Here is a 22490-nt window from a genome sequence, read left to right on the forward strand (position 1 = left end):
AATAAACCCTAAACTAGCTACAATATTACTAATAGTTACATTGTATCTAGCTTAGGGTTTATTTTTATTTTACAGGCAAGTTTGTATTTATTTTAACTAGGTACAATACAGGTGGCCCTCGTTTTACAACGGTTCAATTTACACCGTTTCAGAATAACAACCTTTTTTTCCAGTCATGTGACTGCTATTGAAAAGCATTGAGAAGCAGTGCATTTATTAAAATAGCCAGTAGGTGGAGCTGTCCGCTTGTGTTGCAGCAAAGCCAAGCAAGCTGAAATTAATCAGTTGAACCAGACCTGAGCTATCGAGCAGATTTCAAAGGAACAAGATCTTCCTGTCTATAAATCAGTCCAGATTGGAATGCATAGAAAGAACTGTTTGCAGAAAAATGCAAGTTAAGTCTGTGTTGTGATTATTTTATTAGGTTTATAATGCTGTTTAGCAAATGTTTTTGTTCATTTAACTTAGTTTAATCATGTATACTGTGCTGTGTGATTATTTTATTAGGTTTATAATGCTGTTTAGCATTTAAAGTCTTCATTTCAAAGCTTTAAAAATAATGTATTAGGTGTTACTTATGACAATTCTGAGAGGGGCCTGGAACCTATCTCCCTTACTTCCCATTGACTTACATTATAAACTGGGTTTCAATTTACAACGGTTTCAATTTACAACCATTCCTTCTGGAACCTAACCCCGGCGTAAACTGAGGGCTACCTGTAGTTATTAAATAGTTATTAACTATTTTTAGCACCCCAAGCCTTACCGACAGAAACTCGTAATCTAGTCGAAGGTGTTTGCTAGGGTATATTCAAAGACACAGTTTACACCAATGTTCATACAACTGCATGTAATAGACACTACTATAAAGAAGAGTATGCACCGATACTGATCTAGAAATCCACTATAAAACCTTTAAAAAACTTATTTAGAAGCTCCCAATTTAGCTCTGTTGCTAAGATTAGGCTGGGACACCCAATGAAAGGGGCTGGAAAAACAGGAAAAGCAGACAGTCTGAAAATCAGCACTATCTTATTAAAAAATAAGCAAAACTATACATTTTTACAAATAAATTCCCAGATAGGCTATATAAATGGATAATCTACAAAACATTTATGCAAAGACAAATTTAGTGTACAATGTCCCTTTAAGTTGGTAGCTAACCTCATTATAGATCACTACCCTGATGAGGTTCATTCTCTGGTTTGCTGCCATTTCAAGCCTGCTTATTTATGGCAGTAAATCTTTTTTAACCCTGAGTAAACCCTTTGCTAAGGTATAAATAATTCCCTCTTTTCCTCTGTACAGATTCCTCGCTCCACATGCAGTGATACCTGTCACTCAGGCTATAGAAAATCTACTCGTCAGGGTGAGCCCAGCTGTTGCTATGACTGTGTTCCATGTTCTGAAGGCGAGATCACTAATGCAACAGGTGAGATAACAACTCACTTAGTGTTACATCCGTACGCTGAACTCATACAGAGGGTTAATGCTGCAGCCCCAGTATAGGGCATTTATCAAGGTGATAACATCAGTACTGGGGATGCAATACAGATCAGCACCTATTACATTTATGATTTAACAACAGATTGTACTTTTCTCTGTTCTACCAATGAGATTAGAGGGCATGTTATATACTCACATATGTCCCTTTGTCTGGCCTGGTTACACATTGCACAGCTATTGCTTAGTGCAGTGCACAAACTCATTTACAGTAACTCTTATTGGCCAAAGCAAAAAAGACTTGATGACGTTCTCAAAAAGATTTTTAAGAGATGTATTCCAGGAGTTGTCTAAATAGCAAAATCCTGCAAAAATCAAAAAACATATCTATCTATTTATCTATCTGTCTATCTCTATCTGTCTATCTCTATCTATCTATCTATCTACGTATCTATCATCTATTTATCATCTATCTATATAAGATCTATCTATCTATCTATCTATCTATATCTATCTATCTATCTATCTATCTGTCTGTCTCTCTGTCTTTTTTTTACCCGTCTATCCATCCATTTACAAACCTATCTATTCACATGCATACTAGTTGAGCAATTGTTAAGTTTGCATTATAGTCATGCGGTTATTTGGGATTGGTATTCACTAAAAAAATGACACATTAGCCAGACGTGAACGTACTGTTTTTCTAATTTCTCCTACATTGCTCTGTGAGAATCTTAAAATAAAATCACACATAGAGCCAGATTACAAGTGGATCCCTAATTAATGCTCCCACTCGAGCAATAACTGCGCTAGAAGTACGCTTTTTGCGCTTGTTTGGTTGCGCCTGTATTATGAGTTGAAAGTAAACTGTTTTTGTCCTTGTGCACGCCTAAAAAGTGCAAAAGTCCGAGTTAGACTATCGTGTTTACATATTTCCCCATATGTTGGAGAAAAAAAAAGGAGAAACTCCCCACTCTCACACAAACCCAATCACATATTCTCATGTGTGCTTACCTGACATGAAAATATGAATATTTCACATTACAGACTTCTGCACAGAATAATTTCTATTTATTTATATATACATACAGAGAGAAGTGCACTCACAGGAAGGAGCAACCAGCTCAATACCATTGTTACCCTGTGCTATGGCGATTTACCACCTGGGTGCAACTTCTTTTAGCCCAGTAATGCTTTTCACAGAGTAGAACTTTCCTGTAGTATATCGGTCTGATCCCGCCTATTACGGTCAATCCAGTGCCAAAATACCAGGCAATTCCACTCTGAATAAGGAACACAGCAACCCCAGATGATCGTTTCAGCCATTATTGGGCCTCGTCAGTGAGGTGTAGCCATACACATGATGATATATAGTTATAGATACTGCATATACAGATTATTTATATATATAAATATATATATATATATATATATATATATATATATATATACAGTATATATATACAGTATATATATATATATATATATATATATATATATCTTTCATGTAATTGGCAAGAGTCCATGAGCTAGTGACATATGGGATATACAATCCTACCAGGAGGGGCAAAGTTTCCCAAACCTCAAAATGCCTATAAATACACCCCTCACCACACCCACAATTCAGTTTTACAAACTCTGGCCTAGATTTGGAGTTTGGCGGTAAAAGGGCTGTTAACGCTCCGCGGGTTTTTTTCTGGCCGCACCATAAAATTAACTCTGGTATTGAGAGTCCAAAAAAATGCTGCGTTAGGCTCCAAAAAAGGAGCGTAGAGCATTTTTACCGCAAAAGCAACTCTCGATACCAGAGTTGCTTACGGACGCGGCCAGCCTCAAAAACGTGCTCGTGCACGATTCTCCCATAGGAAACAATGGGGCTGTTTGAGCTGAAAAAAAACCTAACACCTGCAAAAAAGCCGCGTTCAGCTCCTAACGCAGCCCCATTGTTTCCTATGGGAAAACACTTCCTACGTCTGCACCTAACACCCTAACATGTACCCCGAGTCTAAACACCCCTAACCTTACACTTATTAACCCCTATTCTGCCGCCCCCGCTATCGCTGACCCCTGCATTACACTTTTAACCCCTAATCTGCCGCTCCGTAAACCGCCGCAACCTACGTTATCCCTATGTACCCCTAATCTGCTGCCCTAACATCGCCGACCCCTATGTTATATTTATTAACCCCTAATCTGCCCCCCACAACGTCGCCGACACCTACCTACACTTATTAACCCCTAATCTGCCGAGCGGACCTGAGCGCTACTATAATAAAGTTATTAACCCCTAATCCGCCTCACTAACCCTATAATAAATAGTATTAACCCCTAATCTGCCCTCCCTAACATCGCCGACACTTAACTTCAATTATTAACCCCTAATCTTCCGATCGGAGCTCACCGCTATTCTAATAAATGTATTAACCCCTAAAGCTAAGTCTAACCCTAACACTAACACCCCCCTAACTTAAATATAATTTTAATCTAACGAAATAAATTAACTCTTATTAAATAAATTATTCCTATTTAAAGCTAAATACTTACCTGTAAAATAAACCCTAATATAGCTACAATATAAATTATAATTATATTATAGCTATTTTAGGATTAATATTTATTTTACAGGCAACTTGGTATTATTTTAACTAGGTACAATAGCTATTAAATAGTTAAGAACTATTTAATAGTTACCTAGTTAAAATATTTACAAAATTACCTGTAAAATAAATCCTAACCTAAGATATAATTAAACCTAACACTACCCTATCAATAAAATAATTAAATAAACTACCTACAATTACCTACAATTAACCTAACACTACACTATCAATAAATTAAATAAACACAATTGCTACAAATAAATACAATTAAATAAACTAGCTAAAGTACAAAAAATAAAAAAGAACTAAGTTACAGAAAATAAAAAAATATTTACAAACATAAGAAAAATATTACAACAATTTTAAACTAATTACACCTACTCTAAGCCCCCTAATAAAATAACAAAGCCCCCCAAAATAAAAAATTCCCTACCCTATTCTAAATTAAAAAAGTTACAAGCTCTTTTACCTTACCAGCCCTGAACAGGGCCCTTTGCGGGGCATGCCCCAAGAAGTTCAGCTCTTTTGCCTGTAAAAAAAAACATACAATACCCCCCCCCCCCCAACATTACAACCCACCACCCACATACCCCTAATCTAACCCAAACCCCCCTTAAATAAACCTAACACTAATCCCCTGAAGATCTTCCTACCTTGTCTTCACCATCCAGGTATCACCGATCGGTCCTGGCTCCGATATCTTCATCCAGCCCAAGCGGGGGCTAGACATCCACTGAAGAAGTCCAGAAGAGGGTCCAAAGTCTTCCTCCTATCCGGCAAGAAGAGGACATCCGGACCGGCAAACATCTTCTCCAAGCGGCATCTTCTATCTTCTTCCATCCGGAGCGAAGCGGCAGGATCCTGAAGACCTCCAGCGCGGAACATCCATCCGGCCCGACGACTGATCGACGAATGACTGTTCCTTTAAGGGACGTCATCCAAGATGGCGTCCCTCGAATTCCGATTGGCTGATAGGATTCTATCAGCCAATCGGAATTAAGGTATGAATTTTCTGATTGGCTGATGGAATCAGCCAATCAGAATCAAGTTCAATCCGATTGGCTGATCCAATCAGCCAATCAGATTGAGCTCGCATTCTATTGGCTGATCGGAACAGCCAATAGAATGCGAGCTCAATCTGATTGGCTGATTGGATCAGCCAATCGGATTGAACTTGATTCTGATTGGCTGATTCCATCAGCCAATCAGAAAATTCATACCTTAATCTCGATTGGCTGATAGAATCCTATCAGCCAATCGGAATTCGAGGGACGCCATCTTGGATGACGTCCCTTAAAGGAACAGTCATTCGTCGATCAGTCGTCGGGCCGGATGGATGTTCCGCGCTGGAGGTCTTCAGGATCCTGCCGCTTCGCTCCGGATGGAAGAAGATAGAAGATGCCGCTTGGAGAAGATGTTTGCCGGTCCGGATGTCCTCTTCTTGCCGGATAGGAGGAAGACTTTGGACCCTCTTCTGGACTTCTTCAGTGGATGTCTAGCCCCCGCTTGGGTTGGATGAAGATATCGGAGCCAGGACCGATCGGTGATACCTGGATGGTGAAGACAAGGTAGGAAGATCTTCAGGGGATTAGTGTTAGGTTTATTTAAGGGGGGTTTGGGTTAGATTAGGGGTATGTGGGTGGTGGGTTGTAATGTTGGGGGGGGGGGGGTATTGTATGTTTTTTTTTACAGGCAAAAGAGCTGAACTTCTTGGGGCATGCCCCGCAAAGGGCCCTGTTCAGGGCTGGTAAGGTAAAAGAGCTTGTAACTTTTTTAATTTAGAATAGGGTAGGGAATTTTTTATTTTGGGGGGGCTTTGTTATTTTATTAGGGGGCTTAGAGTAGGTGTAATTAGTTTAAAATTGTTGTAATATTTTTCTTATGTTTGTAAATATTTTTTTATTTTCTGTAACTTAGTTCTTTTTTATTTTTTGTACTTTAGCTAGTTTATTTAATTGTATTTATTTGTAGCAATTGTGTTTATTTAATTTATTGATAGTGTAGTGTTAGGTTAATTGTAGGTAATTGTAGGTAGTTTATTTAATTATTTTATTGATAGGGTAGTGTTAGGTTTAATTATATCTTAGGTTAGGATTTATTTTACAGGTAATTTTGTAAATATTTTAACTAGGTAACTATTAAATAGTTCTTAACTATTTAATAGCTATTGTACCTAGTTAAAATAAATACCAAGTTGCCTGTAAAATAAATATTAATCCTAAAATAGCTATAATATAATTATAATTTATATTGTAGCTATATTAGGGTTTATTTTACAGGTAAGTATTTAGCTTTAAATAGGAATAATTTATTTAATAAGAGTTAATTTATTTCGTTAGATTAAAATTATATTTAAGTTAGGGGGGTGTTAGTGTTAGGGTTAGATTTAGCTTTAGGGGTTAATACATTTATTAGAATAGCGGTGAGCTCCGATCGGAAGATTAGGGGTTAATAATTGAAGTTAAGTGTCGGCGATGTTAGGGAGGGCAGATTAGGGGTTAATACTATTTATTATAGGGTTAGTGAGGCGGATTAGGGCTTAATAACATTATTATAGTAGCGCTCAGGTCCGCTCGGCAGATTAGGGGTTAATAAGTGTAGGCAGGTGTCGGCGACGTTGAGGGGGGCAGATTAGGGGTTAATAAATGTAATATAGGGGTCGGCGGGGGTTAGGGGCAGCAGATTAGGGGTACATAGGGATAACGTAGCTGGCGGCGATTTGCGGTCGGAAGATTAGGGGTTAATTATTTTAAGTAGCTTGCGGCGACGTTGTGGGGGGCAAGTTAGGGGTTAAGAAATATAATATAGGGGTCGGCGGTGTTAGGGGCAGCAGATTAGGGGTACATAAGTATAACGTAGGTGGCGGTCGGCAGATTAGGGGTTAAAAATTTTAATCGAGTGGCGGCGATGTGGGGGGAGCTCGGTTTAAGGGTACATAGGTAGTTTATGGGTGTTAGTGTACTTTAGGGTACAGTAGTTAAGAGCTTTATAAACCGGCGTTAGCCAGAAAGCTCTTAACTACTGCTTTTTTTCTGCGGCTGGAATCTTGTCGTTAGAGCTCTAACGCTCACTGCAGAAACGACTCTAAATACCGGAGTTAGGAAGATCCCATTGAAAAGATAGGATACGCAAATGGCGTAGGGGGATCTGCGGTATGGAAAAGTCGCGGCTGAAAAGTGAGCGTTAGACCCTTACCTACACGACTCTAAATACCGGCGGTAGCCTAAAACCAGCGTTAGGAGCCTCTAACGCTGGTTTTCACGGCTACCGCCGAACTCCAAATCTAGGCCTCTGTCTCCTATGGAGGTAGTGAAGTAAGTTTGTGCAAAGATTTCTACGTCGATATGCGCTTCTCAACATTGTTGAAGCCCGATTCCTCTCGGGGGTCTATTTCATAGGTTCTCTGTTATCGGTCGTAGAGATTCATCTCCTACCTCCCTTTTCAGATCGACGATATACTCTCAATTTACCATTACCTCTACTTATAACTGTTTTAGTACTGGTTTGGCTATCTGCTATATGTGGATGGGTGTCTTTTGGTAAGTATGTTTTTTATTTCTTAAGACACCTCAGCTATGGTTTGGCACTTTATGCATTTATATAAAGTTCTAAATATATGTATTGTACTTATATTTGCCATGAGTCAGGTTCATGTATTTCCTTCAGCAGACTGTCAGTTTCATATTTGGGGAATTTAAACATTTTAAGAAATGTATTTCTTACCTGGGGTTTAGTCTTTTTTTCAATTGACTACTTCTTGCTATTGCGGGTATTAGGCATGCGGGTGCGTCAAATGCTAAACTTTATTGCGTCATTTTTGGCATGAAAAAATAAGTTTATGACGCATCTTCGTCATTTTCGGCGTCATACGTGACGCCGAAACCTTTCACACGGCGGCGTCATTAGTGACGCGAGTGTGTCATTTCCGGTTATTTTTTTCATTATTTCAATGCCCCATTGATGTTTGCCTCTTGCTTTTTTCTCTATCAGAGGCCTATGCTTTTGCATTTTTTCCCATTCCTGAAACTGTCATATAAGGAAATAGATAATTTTGCTTTATATGTTGTTTTTTCTCTGACATTGAGCAAGATGTCCCAATCTGATCCTGTCTCAGAAGTTTCTGCTGGAACATTGCTGCCTGACATCGGTTGTACCAAAGCTAAGTGCATTTGTTGTAAAAGTGTAGAAATTATTCCACCAAATGTCATTTGTAATAGTTGTCATGATAAACTTTTACATGCAGATAGTGTTTCCATCAGTAATAGTACATTGCCAGTTGCAGTTCCTTCAACTTCTAATGTACATGATATACCTGTAAATTTTAAAGAATTTGTTTCTGATTCTATTCTGAAGGCTTTGTCTGCATTTCCACCTTCTAATAAACGTAAAAGGTCTTTTAAAACTTCTCATTTAGCTGATGAAATTTCAAATGACCAGCAACATAATAATTGATCCTCTTCTGATGAGGATCTATCTGATTCAGAAGATCCTTCCTCAGACATTGACACTGACAAATCTACTTATTTATTTAAAATAGAGTATATGTGTTCTTTATTAAAAGAAGTGTTAATTACTTTGGATATTGAGGTAACCAGTCCTATTAACGTTCAGTCTAATAAACGTTTAAATGCTGTTTTTAAACCTCCTGTGGTTTCCCCAGGGGTTTTTCCTATTCCTGAGGCTATTTCTGATATGATTTCTAGGGAATGGAAAAAGCCAGGTACTTGCTTTATTCCTTCTTCAAGATTTAAAAAATTGTATCCTTTACCAGCAAAATCTATAGAGTTTTGGGAAAAAATTCCCAAAGTTGATGGGGCTATTTCTACTCTTGCTAAACGTACCACTATTCCTATGGAAGATAGTACTTCCTTTAAGGATCCTTTAGATAGGAAGCTTGAATCTTATCTAAGGAAGGCCTATTTATATTCAGGTCATCTTCTCAGACCTGCTATTTCTTTGGCTGATGTTGCGGCTGCCTCAACTTTATGGTTGGAGAATTTAGCGCAACGAGAATTGGATCCTGACATATCTAGCATTACTCGCTTACTGCAACATGCTAATCATTTTATTTGTGATGCCATTTTTGATATTATCAAAATTGATGTTAGATCCATGTCTTTAGCTGTATTAGTTAGAAGAGCTTTGTGGCTTAAATCTTGGAATGCTGATATGACATCTAAATCTAGATTACTATCTCTTTCTTTCCAAGGTAATAATTTATTTGGTTTTCAGTTGGATTCTATTATTTCAACTATCACTGGAGGAAAAGGAGTTTTTCTGCCTCAGGATAAAAAAACCTAAGGGTAAATCTAAGGCTTCTAACCATTTTCGTTCCTTTCATCAGAATAAGGAAAAAAAACTCAATCCTCCTCCCAAGGAATCTGCTTCCAATTGGAAGCCTTCCTCAAATTGGAATAAATCCAAGCCATTTAGGAAACTAAAGTCTGCCCCTAAGTCCGCATGAAGGTGCGGCCCTCATTCCAGCTCAGCTGGTAGGGGGCATATTAAGGTTTTTCAAGGATTTTTTGATACAATCTGTCCAAAATCATTGGATTCAGAGCATTGTCTCTCAGGGGTATCGAATAGGATTCAAAGTAAGACCTCCTGTGAGAAGATTTTTTCTCTCACGCATCCCTGTAAATCCAGTAAAAGCTCAGGCTTTTCTGAAGTGTGTTTCAGACCTGGAGTCTTCAGGGGTAATCATGCCAGTTCCTCTCCAGGAACAGGGTTTGGGGTTTTATTCAAACCTATTCATTGTACCAAAGAAAGAAAATTTATTCACACCAGTTCTGGATCTGAAAATTTTGAATTGTTATGTAAGAGTACCAACTTTCAAGATGGTGACTATAAGGACTATTCTGCCTTTTGTTCAGCAAGGACATTATATGTCCACAATAGACTTGCAGGATGCATACCTTCATATTCCGATTCATCCAGAACACTATCAGTTTCTGAGATTCTCTTTTCTAGACAAGCATTACCAATTTGTTACTCTTCCATTTGGCCTAGCAACAGCTCAAATAATCTTTTCAAAGGTTCTGGGTGCCCTACTATCTGTAATCAGAGAACAGGGTATTGCGCTGTTTCCTTATTTTGACTATATCTTGGTACTAGCTCAGTCTTTACATACTGCAGAATCTCACACGAATCAACTATTGTTGTTTCTTCGGAAACATGGTTGGAGGATCAATTTAAAAAAAAGTTTCTTGATTCCTCAGACAAGGGTCACCTTTTTAGGCTTCCAGATAGATTCAGTGTCCATGACTCTGTCTGTAACAGACAAGAGATGTTTAAAAGAGCTAAATGTCCTTTTAAGGGCAATGCCCATACAAATGCCCTTTTCAGGGCAATGGATAGCTAAGGTTATTTTAGATAGTTTTTTTTATTTGGGGGGGTTGATTGGGTGGTGGCTTTTACTGTTGGGTGGGTGTTTGTATTTTTTTTTGCCAGGTAAAAGTGCTAATATCTTTGGGGCAATGCCCCACAAAAGGCCCTTTTAAGGGCCATTGGTAATTTATTGTAGGCTAGGGTTTTTTTTATTTTGGGGGGCTTTTTATTTTGATAGGGCTATTAGATTAGGTGTACATTTTTTTTATTTTTGATAATTTGGTTTGCTATTTTTTGTCATTTAGTATTTGTTTTTTTTGTAACTTATGGCTAGATTTAGAGTTTTGTTGGTAACGACCCGCGTAGCTAACGCTGGCTTTTTTCTGGCCGCACCTCTAAAATAACTCTGTTATTGAGAGTCCACAGAATGGCTGCGTTAGGCTCCAAAAAGGGAGCGTACAGGCATATTTAATGCTACTGCAACTCTCGATACCAGAGTTGCTTACGGACGCGGCCAGCCTCAAAAACGTGCTCGTGCACGATTCCCCCATAGAAAACAATGGGGCTGTTTGAGCTGAAAAAAAACCTAACACCTGCAAAAAAGCCGCGTTCAGCTCCTAACGCAGCCCCATTGTTTGCTATGGGGAAACACTTCCTACGTCTGCACCTAACACCCTAACATGTACCCCGAGTCTAAACACCCCTAACCTTACACTTATTAACCCCTAATCTGCCGGCCCCACTATCGCTGACCCCTGAATATTATTTTTAACCCCTAATCTGCCGCTCCGTAAACCGCCGCTACTTACATTATCCTTATGTACCCCTAATCTGCTGCCCCTAACACCGCCGACCCCTATATTATATTTATTAACCCCTAATCTGCCCCCCACAACGTCGCCTCCACCTGCCTACACTTATTAACCCCTAATCTGCCGAGCGGACCGCACCGCTACTATAATAAAGTTATTAACCCCTAATCCACCTCACTAACCCTATAATAAATAGTATTAACCCCTAATCTGCCCTCCCTAACATCGCCGACACCTAACTTCAATTATTAACCCCTAATCTGCCGACCGGAGCTCACCGCTATTCTAATAAATGTATTAACCCCTAAAGCTAAGTCTAACCCTAACACTAACACCCCCCTAAGTTAAATATAATTTTAATCTAACGAAATTAATTAACTCTTATTAAATAAATGATTCCTATTTAAAGCTAAATACTTACCTGTAAAATAAATCCTAATATAGCTACAATATAAATTATAATTACATTGTAGCTATTTTAGGATTAATATTTATTTTACAGGCAACTTTGTAATTATTTTAACCAGGTACAATAGCTATTAAATAGTTAAGAACTATTTAATAGTTACCTAGTTAAAATAATTACAAAATTACCTGTAAAATAAATCCTAACCTAAGTTACAATTAAACCTAACACTATACTATCATTAAATTAATTAAATAAAATACCTACAATTACCTACAATTAAACCTAACACTACACTATCAATAAATTAATTAAATACAATTCCTACAAATAAATACAATGAAATAAACTAACTAAAGTACAAAAAATAAAAAAGAACTAAGTTACAAAAAATAAAAAAATATTTACAAACATAAGAAAAATATTACAACAATTTTAAACTAATTACACCTACTCTAAGCCCCCTAATAAAATAACAAAGCCCCCCAAAATAACAAAATGCCCTACCCTATTCTAAATTACTAAAGTTCAAAGCTCTTTTACCTTACCAGCCCTGAACAGGGCCCTTTGCGGGGCATGCCCCAAGAAGTTCAGCTCTTTTGCCTGTAAAAAAAAACATACAATACCCCCCCCAACATTACAACCCACCACCCACATACCCCTAATCTAACCCAAACCCCCCTTAAATAAACCTAACACTAAGCCCCTGAAGATCTTCCTACCTTGTCTTCACCTCGCCGGGTTCACCGATCGATCCAGAAGAACTCCTCCGATGTCCTGATCCAAGCCCAAGCGGGGGGCTGAAGAGGTCCATGATCCGGCTGAAGTCTTCATCCAAGCGGGAGCTGAAGAGGTCCATGATCCGGATGAAGTCTTCATCCAAGCGGGAGCTGAAGAGGTCCATGATCCGGATGAAGTCTTCTATCAACCGCATCTTCAATCTTCTTTCTTCGGGAGCCATCATCTTCCATCCGACGCGGAACATCCTCTTCTCCCGACGCCTACTAGCCGAATGACGGTTCCTTTAAATGACGTCATCCAAGATGGCGTCCCTCGAATTCCGATTGGCTGATAGGATTCTATCAGCCAATCGGAATTAAGGTAGGAATATTCTGATTGGCTGATGGAATCAGCCAATCAGAATCAAGTTCAATCCGATTGGCTGATCCAATCAGCCAATCAGATTGAGCTCGCATTCTATTGGCTGTTCCGATCAGCCAATAGAATGCGAGCTCAATCTGATTGGCTGATCAGATCAGCCAATCGGATTGAACTTGATTCTGATTGGCTGATTCCATCAGCCAATCAGAATATTCCTACCTTAATTCCGATTGGCTGATAGAATCCTATCAGCCAATCGGAATTCGAGGGACGCCATCTTGGATGACGTCCCTTAAAGGAACCGTCATTCGGCTAGTAGGCGTCGGGAGAAGAGGATGTTCCGCGTCGGATGGAAGATGATGGCTCCCGAAGAAAGAAGATTGAAGATGCCGTTGATAGAAGACTTCATCCGGATCATGGACCTCTTCAGCTCCCGCTTGGATGAAGACTTCAGCCGGATCATGGACCTCTTCAGCCCCCCGCTTGGGCTTGGATCAGGACATCGGAGGAGCTCTTCAGGACGGATCGGTGAACCTGGTATGGTGAAGATAAGGTAGGAAGATCTTCAGGGGCTTAGTGTTAGGTTTATTTAAGGGGGGTTTGGGTTAGATTAGGGGTATGTGGGTGGTGGGTTGTAATGTTGGGGGGGGTATTGTATGTTTTTTTTTTTACAGGCAAAAGAGCTGAACTTCTTGAGGCATGCCCCGCAAAGGGCCCTGTTCAGGGCTGGTAAGGTAAAAGAGCTTTGAACTTTAGTAATTTAGAATAGGGTAGGGCATTTTGTTATTTTGGGGGTCTTTGTTATTTTATTAGGGGGCTTAGAGTAGGTGTAATTAGTTTAAAATTGTTGTAATATTTTTCTTATGTTTGTAAATATTTTTTTATTTTTTGTAACTTAGTTCTTTTTTATTTTTTGTACTTTAGTTAGTTTATTTCATTGTAGTTATTTGTAGGAATTGTATTTAATTTATTTATTGATAGTGTAGTGTTAGATTTAATTGTAGGTAATTGTAGGTATTTTATTTAATTAATTTAATGATAGTATAGTGTTAGGTTTAATTGTAACTTAGGTTAGGATTTATTTTACAGGTAATTTTGTAATTATTTTAACTAGGTAACTATTAAATAGTTCTTAACTATTTAATAGCTATTGTACATGGTTAAAATAATTACAAAGTTGCCTGTAAAATAAATATTAATCCTAAAATAGCTACAATGTAATTATAATTTATATTGTAGCTATATTAGGATTTATTTTACAGGTAAGTATTTAGCTTTAAATAGGAATAATTTATTTAATAAGAGTTAATTAATTTCGTTAGATTAAAATTATATTTAATTTAGGGGGGTGTTAGTGTTAGGGTTAGACTTAGCTTTAGGGGTTAATACATTTATTAGAATAGCGGTGAGCTCCGGTCGGCAGATTAGGGGTTAATAATTGAAGTTAGGTGTCGGCGATGTTAGGGAGGGCAGGTTAGGGGTTAATACTATTTATTATAGGGTTAGTGAGGCGGATTAGGGGTTAATAACTTTATTATAGTAGCGGTGCGCTCCGCTCGGCAGATTAGGGGTTAATCAGTGTAGGCAGGTGGAGGCGACGTTGTGGGGGGCAGATTAGGGGTTAATAAATATAATATAGGGGTCGGCGGTGTTAGGGGCAGCAGATTAGGGGTACATAAGGATAACGTAGGTGGCGGCGCTTTGCGGTCGGCAGATTAGGGGTTAATAAGTGTAGGTAGCTGGCGGCGACGTTGTGGGGGGCAGATTAGGGGTTAATAAATATTATACAGGGGTCGGTGGTGTTAGGGGCAGCAGATTAGGGGTACATAAGTATAACGTAGGTGGCGGTCGGCAGATTAGGGGTTAAAAAAATTTAATTGAGTGGCGGCGATGTGGGGGGACCTCGGTTTAGGGGTACATAGGTAGTTTATGGGTGTTAGTGTACGTTAGAGCACAGTAGTTAAGAGCTTTATGAACCGGCGTTAGCCCAAAAAGCTCTTAACTCCTGTTTTTTTTCTGCGGCTGGAGTTTTGTCGTTAGATTTCTAACGCTCACTTCAGCCACGACTCTAGATACCGGAGTTAGAAAGATCCCATTGAAAAGATAGGATACGCGGCTGAAAAGTGAGCGTTAGACCCTTTTTTGAGTGACTCCAAATACCGGCGGTAGCCTGAAACCAGCGTTAGGAGCCTTTAACTCTGGTTTTCACGGCTACCGCCAAACTCTAAATCTAGGCCTTAGTTTTCTTTTTTAAATTTAGGACTTTGTAATAATGTTTAATTGTATATTTAAATAATTTTAGTAGTGTTAGGTTTTGTAATATGTAATTTAGTTTATTTAATTGGTATTTTAATTTAATTGTAGTATAATAGTTAGGGTAGGTTCATTAATAGTTTAAAATGAGTTTATTTTAATTCTACTGGTAGGTTTTAATTTATTTGAAGATAGGGATGTTGTAATTTTAATTTAAAGTTAAGGGGTTGCTAGGTTTAGGGGTTAATAGCTTAATTTAGTTTTTTGCGACGTGGGGGGCTGATGGTTTAAGGGTTAATAGGTTTAGTTAGTGGTGGTGATGTGGGAGGCCAGAGGATTATAAGTTTATTTAGTGGCGGTGGTGTCGGTGGAGCAGCGGGATAAGGGTTAATAATTTTATTTAGGTTGCGGTGATGTCGGGGATTGGCGGGATAGGGGTTAAACACTTTAGTATAGTTGTGGCATTGTAAAATGTAGTGAAATGGTATAAATAAAGTTAGGAAAAAGCCGAATCGTTGACTTCTAGTTAACAACAGTACAATGCTCATCGCCTCGTACTTGGTGCGCGTGTTTTTGACAGCTTTTTTTATAAATAAGGAGAACATATTGAGATTTGTGGCTGCGATTTTTGGCGATGTTAGGCAAGCGTATTGATGCCGGTGAATGCAACATAGTTGACATTTGATAAATATGCCCCTAAGTCTCTATTTTTTTATGTGCATTGGGTCCTGCATTCAACTCCTGCCAAATTTCCTGTTTTGTGAGGCAACTGTATTCTTTCTAAGTCTCTCTTTTTGTATGTGTATTCGGGTCCTGCATTCAACTCCTGCCAAATTCCATATTTTGTGTGGCAACTGTATTCTTTCTCAGTCTCTCTTTTGGTATGTGAATTGGGTCCTGCATTCAACTCCTGTCAAATTCCCTGTTTTGTATGGCAACGGTATTATTTCTAAATCTCTCTTTTGGTATGTGCCTGTAGTCTGTGACATGTTATGTATTTTCTTTGCTTATATACTTGTCTTTAGCTAAGTAATGTTCAATATTTGTGTTAATTCCTACATTTATAAGTTCACTAATGGTATAACCCCTGCGTCCTCCAAATTCTATTGTCTGTTTTTTTAACTATCTCACCCTGAATCAAATTTTCCCAATTGGCCTTTTGACTGCCTCTGATCATGTCATTAACTAATTTATTGCAATCAGCTGAACACTTTGTCCTATAAATTTAACACTGCTATGGGGTTAGCATTGCAGGTTTAGATAGCAGTATTGTAACATCATATGTTCACATATCTTAAGTGAACATATATAAGTGAGGAACTAAGAATTGGGCAAAAGAAGATACAAGAATTGAACAAGGATTGGATAAGGGACAAGGCAAGTCCGATTGTAATACTGTGTTTTATCCACTGATTGCCTGTTTTGTAAACATTTTCAATATCTTCATATTCCTTTTTGCTACCTTTTGTCTTTATAACAAACTACTTTATTCAATTACTACTGCCCCCTAACAACCTGCACATTTCATTAGCCCATCTCTCTTAACCTCACCTTACTTTTGCATTCGTGAACTTAACACATTCTTAAATTCTCTCTCTCTCCCCCTTGCACCTCATCCCAAAAACATTACTGCAAATCTGCATCTCATCTCATGTCACTCTCCATCTTGCTCATACTAGCTGCTGGTGACTCTCCCCTAATCCTGGTCCCCCACAACTTCCTTGCCCTGCACACCCATGTGTACCTTTCAATACACTTCAAAAACAAAACTCTGGTAACCTTAATTTCATTCCTCTTGCTTCTAAAGCCACCACCCCCTTCACTTGTGCACTCTGGAACACTCGCTCTGTTTGCAACAAGCTCACTTCTATCCATGACTTCTTTTTCTTCCACTTTCTCAATCTTCTGGCTCTCACAGAAACCTGGCTCTCTCCTTCAGACACAGCTTCCTCTGCTGCACTGTCACATGGGTGTCTCCACTTTAGCCACACTCCTAGGTCTGATAATAGACAAGGAGGTGGTGTTGGTATTTTACTTTCCTCTTGTTGCACCTTTCAACAAATACAGCCCTTCTCTTCCCTCACATTTTCTTCATTTGAAACCCACATGATTAGCTTATTCTCTCCCCTCTCTATACGTGTGGCAGTCATATCCCACCCCCTCACTTTGCCACCTGGCTACCTTATTTCCTTTCCTCAGATACCCCTGCCCTCATTCATGGCAACTTCAACCTCTCTGTTGACAATCCCACTGCCTCCTCTGCAAAACAATTTCTGCAGCTCTCTTCCTCTTTCGGTCTATCACAATGGACTGACTCTCCCACTCACAAATATGGTCACTCCCTTGATCTGATTTTCAGCTATCGATGCACTATCTCAAACTTCACTAACTACCCTTTTCCTCTATCTGACCATCATCTCCTCACTTGCAACATTACTTCCCTCCCTATAACTTCCCCGCCTTACACCCCTCACACCAAACTTCACAGAAGAATCAAGTAATTTTATCATCAACAGCTCACTAGTTCTCTTGAACCTCTTCTCTCTTTCATCCCCTCCTTTTCCTGCCCTGATGAATGTATCTGCCACTATAACACCACCCTTACATCGGTCCTTGACAATCTGGCCCCACCTACCATAGCTTGGAAATAATACACTCATCCTCATCCCTGGCATACTCCTCTGACATGGTACTTACGCAGATGTTCCCATACTGCTGAGCGACACTGGAGAAAATCTTGGAGTTCAGCTGACTTTCTTAACTATAAGTTCATATTGAACTCTTACTATTCTGCCCTTAATCTATATAAGCAACATGACTTCTCTACTCTGATCTCTACTGTTTCTTCAACCCCAAAACATCTGTTCTCCATGTTCAATACTACTACCCACCCCCACCTCCTACTACAACTTCTCACTCACCTCAAGATTTTGCCAGCTACTTCAACAACAAAATCGACTCCATCAGAAATGAAATCAGCTCTCAACATCCTACAGGTCTCCCACATTCTCAGAAGCTCACAATTATACAAAACTCACATAGCCATACATTAAGCTATTTTGCCCCTGTTACAGAGGAGGACGTGTCTTCCCTTATACTGTCCCCTTGCCTCACTACCTGTCCCCTCAACCCCATACCTTCACAGCTACTCCACTCCCTCTCTTATACCCTTACCCCTACACTCACACACATCTTCAACTTCTCCCTCAGCACTGGTATATTTCCCTCATCTCTTAAACATAAACTTGTCACACCTATCCTCAAAAAACCTTCTTTCATTCCTACCTCCCCATCCAACTACCATCCTATTTCCCTACTCTCTTTCCTCAAAGCTTGTTGAAAAGCTAGTATATGCATGTCTATCCCATTTCCTTACATTAAACTCCTTCCTTGACCCACTGCAATCTGAATCTCGCCCCCTTCACTCTACAGATACAGCAATTGTTAAGGTAACCAATAAAATACCACAAAATCCAAAGGCCACTTATCTCCTCCTTGATCTGTCTGCAGCCTTTGATACTGTCATCCAACCTATTTTGCTCCAAACCCTCTAATCCTTCGGCATCTGCAAAAAAGCTCTCTTGTGGTTCTCTTCCTATCTGTCTACCTTTAGTTTAGAATTCTCTGGGACATCATCTGCACCGTTACCACTTTCTTTTGGGGACTCTGTCCTCGGTCCCCTTCTCTTCTCAATCTACACGTCATCATTAGGTTCCTTAATAAAGTCCCACGGGTTTCAATATCATTTTTATGCTGACGACACCCAAATCTACCTCTCTGCACCACACCTATCTCCTTCCTTGCTAACTGGTGTCCCTAACTGTGTCTCTCATATCTCTTCTTGGATGTCCTCTCACTACCTAAAGGTTAATCTCTCCAAAACTGAGCTCCTTATTTTCCTCCCTTATTTAAAAATCTCCACCCCCTATTTCTCTATAACTGTTGATAACTCCATCATTACCCCTACCCCACATGCCCGATGTCTTGGGGTCACACTTGACTCAGACCTTTCTTTAACTCCTCACATTCAATCCTTGGCTAAAGCCTGACGCTTCCACCTTAAAAACATCTCTAAAATTAGACTTTTCTTTACGCAAGAGAAAACTAAGATTTTAATCCACTCTCTCATCCTTTCCCGCCTCAACTACTGCAACTCCATCCTCTCTGGTCTCCCTAGCTGCCGCCTACCTCCTTTAAATCCATAATGAATGTCTCTGCCAGGCTCATCTTCCTTACACGTTGCTCTTCATCTTTTGCACCTCTCTGCCAATCCATTCACTGGCTTCCTCTTGCCTCCAGGATTAAACACAACATTCTCACTGTGACATACAAAGCCCTCAACTGCACTGCTCCCCCCTACATCTCAGACCTTGTCTCCAGATACCTTACCTCTAGTCCTCTTTGCTCCACACATGATCTCCTACTCTCCTCCACTCTTGTTACCTCCTCATATTACCATTTACAAGACTACTCCAGACTTGCTCCCATCTTATGGCACTCTCTGCCTCACCCCACAAGAGTATCCCCTAGTTTTGAAAGCTTCAAGCGCTCCCTAAAGACTCTACTATTCAGGGATGCATACAACCTACACTAACCTTCCTATCTCCACTGCCATCACCTTGAACCCCTTAGCATGTAAACCTATGAGCCCAGCTGTTTGTAGTTTACCTTCATAAGAGCCGACTACAACAGTGTAAGTCTCGGCAGGGCCCTCTACCCATTTGATCCCTGTAAATGTTATCTTGAATACTGCCTTTGTTTATAGCACTGCGGAATCTGTTGGTGCTCTACAAATACCTGATAATAATAATAATAATAATAACATTTAATAAATATAAATATAATAGTACAATAATAAATATGAATACAATAATGCTATAATAAATATAAATACAATAGTACTATAATAAATATTTCCATCTAAAGGGGAGGGCTTCATTCATTACTGTTGGGAATTAAGAACTTGGCCACCAGGAGGAGGCAACGACTCCCCAGCCAAAGGCTTAAATACCTCCCCCACTTTCCTCATCCCCCAGTCATTCTTTGCCTTTTGTCACAGGAGGACGGCAGAGAAATGTCGAAGATCGGAGTAGTCTCTTATGGAGGGTAGTACTCTTCGCATTGGGACTGGAGTTTTAAGTAGTCCTGTCAGTCCTGCAGTAGTGATGTCCCGAACTGTTTGCTGGCGAACGGTTCCCTACAACGCGAACATAGCTTGTTCGCGTTCGCCGCCGCGGGCGAACATATGCGATGTTCGAACCGCCCCCTATTCGTCATCATTGAGTAAACTTTGACCCTGTATCTCACAGTCTGCAGACACATTACAGCCAATCAGCAGCAGACACTCCCTTCCAGACCCTCCCAGGTCCCGGGCAGCAGCCATTTTAGAATCATTGTGATGCAGCTTTTGAAGAGAGAGGAGGTTTATTGTTGCAGCTCCTGATTTTATTTGGAAATTGATAGCTAGGCTAATCTATTCAGTCTCCACTAAATTCCTGAAGGACTCATCTGATCTCTGCTGTAAGGACAGCACCCCAAAAATCCCTTTTCAGGGCTAAAATGTTTTAAATTTTTTTTTGCATAGGGCTAGAACTCCAGTCGTTTGTTTTTTTGCATTTGCCTGCCTGCCACCAGCCTGTGTGTGAGCCTCACAGCATATATTGCGCCAACTTGCTCACTGCCACCACTCATATCTGGTGGTTTAACATTATTTTAAATTTAAAAAAAAAAAAACTTTTACATTAGTTTGCTAATTGCAAGTTTAATCTAATTTTATTTTCAATCAGGCACAGGCCTACAGCAAGCATATATTGTTATTAATTGCTCTGTGCAACCACTAATACTTGTTGTTTTAATATTATTTTAAATAAAAAAAAAAAAAAACTTTTACATTAGTTTGCTAATTGCAAGTTTATTCTAATTTCATTTACCATCAGGCCTGTGTGCCAGGCAAACAGCAAGCATATACTGTGCTTAATTGCTCTGTACAACCACTCATACCTGTTGGTTTAACATTATTTAAAAAAAATAAAAAAAACTTTTACATTAGTTTGCTAATTGCAAGTTTAATCTAATTTCATTTTCCATCAGGCCTGTGTGCCATGCCCACCGCAAGCATATACTGTGCTTAATTGCTCTGTGCAACCACTCATACCTGTTGGTTTAACATTATTTAAAAAAAAATAAAAAAAACTTTTACATTAGTTTGCTAATTGCAAGTTTAATCTAATTTCATTTACCATCAGGCCTGTGTGCCAGGCCAACAGCAAGCATATACTGTGCTAAATTGCTCTGTGCAACCACTACTCATACCTGTTGGTTTAACATTATTTAAAAAAAAAAAAAAACTTTTACATTAGTTTGCTAATTGCAAGTTTAATCTAATTTCATTTTCCATCAGGCCTGTGTGCCAGGCCCACTGCAAGCATATACTGTGCTTAATTGCTCTGTGCAACCACTCATACCTGTTGGTTTAACATTATTTAAAAAAAATAAAAAAAACTTTTACATTAGTTTGCTAATTGCTAGTTTAATCTAATTTCATTTTCCATCAGGCCTGTGTGCCAGGACCACCGCAAGCATATACTGTGCTTAATTGCTCTGTGCAACCACTACTCATACCTGTTGGTTTAACATTATTTAAAAAAAAAAAAAAAAAAAACTTTTACATTAGTTTGCTAATTGCAAGTTTAATCTAATTTCATTTTCCATCAGGCCTGTGTTCCAGGCCCACCGCAAGCATATACTGTGCTTAATTGCTCTGTGCAACCACTACTCATACCTGTTGGTTTAACATTATTTAAAAAAAAAATTAAAAAAAATTTACATTAGTTTGCTAATTGCAAGTTTAATATAATTTCATTTTCCATCAGGCCTGTGTGCCAGGACCACCGCAAGCATATACTGTGCTTAATTGCTCTGTGCAACCACTACTCATACCTGTCGTTTTAACATTATTTAAAAAAATAAAAAAACTTTTACATTAGTTTGCTAATTGCAAGTTTAATCTAATTTCATTTTCCATCAGGCCTGTGTTCCAGGCCCACCGCAAGCATATACTGTGCTTAATTGCTCTGTGCAACCACTACTCATACCTGTTGGTTTAACATTATTTTAAAAAAAAATTAAAAAAAATTTACATTAGTTTGCTAATTGCAAGTTTAATATAATTTCATTTTCCATCAGGCCTGTGTGCCAGGACCACCGCAAGCATATACTGTGCTTAATTGCTCTGTGCAACCACTACTCATACCTGTCGTTTTAACATTATTTAAAAAAATAAAAAAACTTTTACATTAGTTTGCTAATTGCAAGTTTAATATAATTTCATTTTCCATCAGGCCTGTGTGCCAGGACCACCGCAAGCATATACTGTGCTTAATTGCTCTGTGCAACCACTACTCATACCTGTTGGTTTAACATTATTTAAAAAAAGGGATTGTAACAGGTATTAAACTAATAAGAACAGTACTACCAAAATAAACCTACTTAACATGGTTCCAAGAGCGCAGGTTTTATTGTTGTACTTTGTTAGGCTAATCATGATGG

General features: G+C 39.0%; 1 protein-coding gene across 1 annotated transcript in view; it reads left to right on the top strand.

Annotated features, from left to right (window-relative positions):
* Positions 1–832: 832 nt before the first annotated feature.
* The window catches only part of LOC128655831 (vomeronasal type-2 receptor 26-like), a 32801-nt gene continuing 11143 nt past the window's right edge, over positions 833–22490 (top strand). The window contains exons 1-2 of the mRNA XM_053709389.1: positions 833–850; positions 1309–1432. Of these exons, the coding sequence (XP_053565364.1) occupies positions 833–850; positions 1309–1432 (142 nt within the window). The remainder of the gene's footprint in view (positions 851–1308; positions 1433–22490) is intronic.

The sequence above is a fragment of the Bombina bombina genome, chromosome 4, assembly GCF_027579735.1.
Source record: "Bombina bombina isolate aBomBom1 chromosome 4, aBomBom1.pri, whole genome shotgun sequence".
Lineage (NCBI taxonomy): Eukaryota > Metazoa > Chordata > Amphibia > Anura > Bombinatoridae > Bombina > Bombina bombina.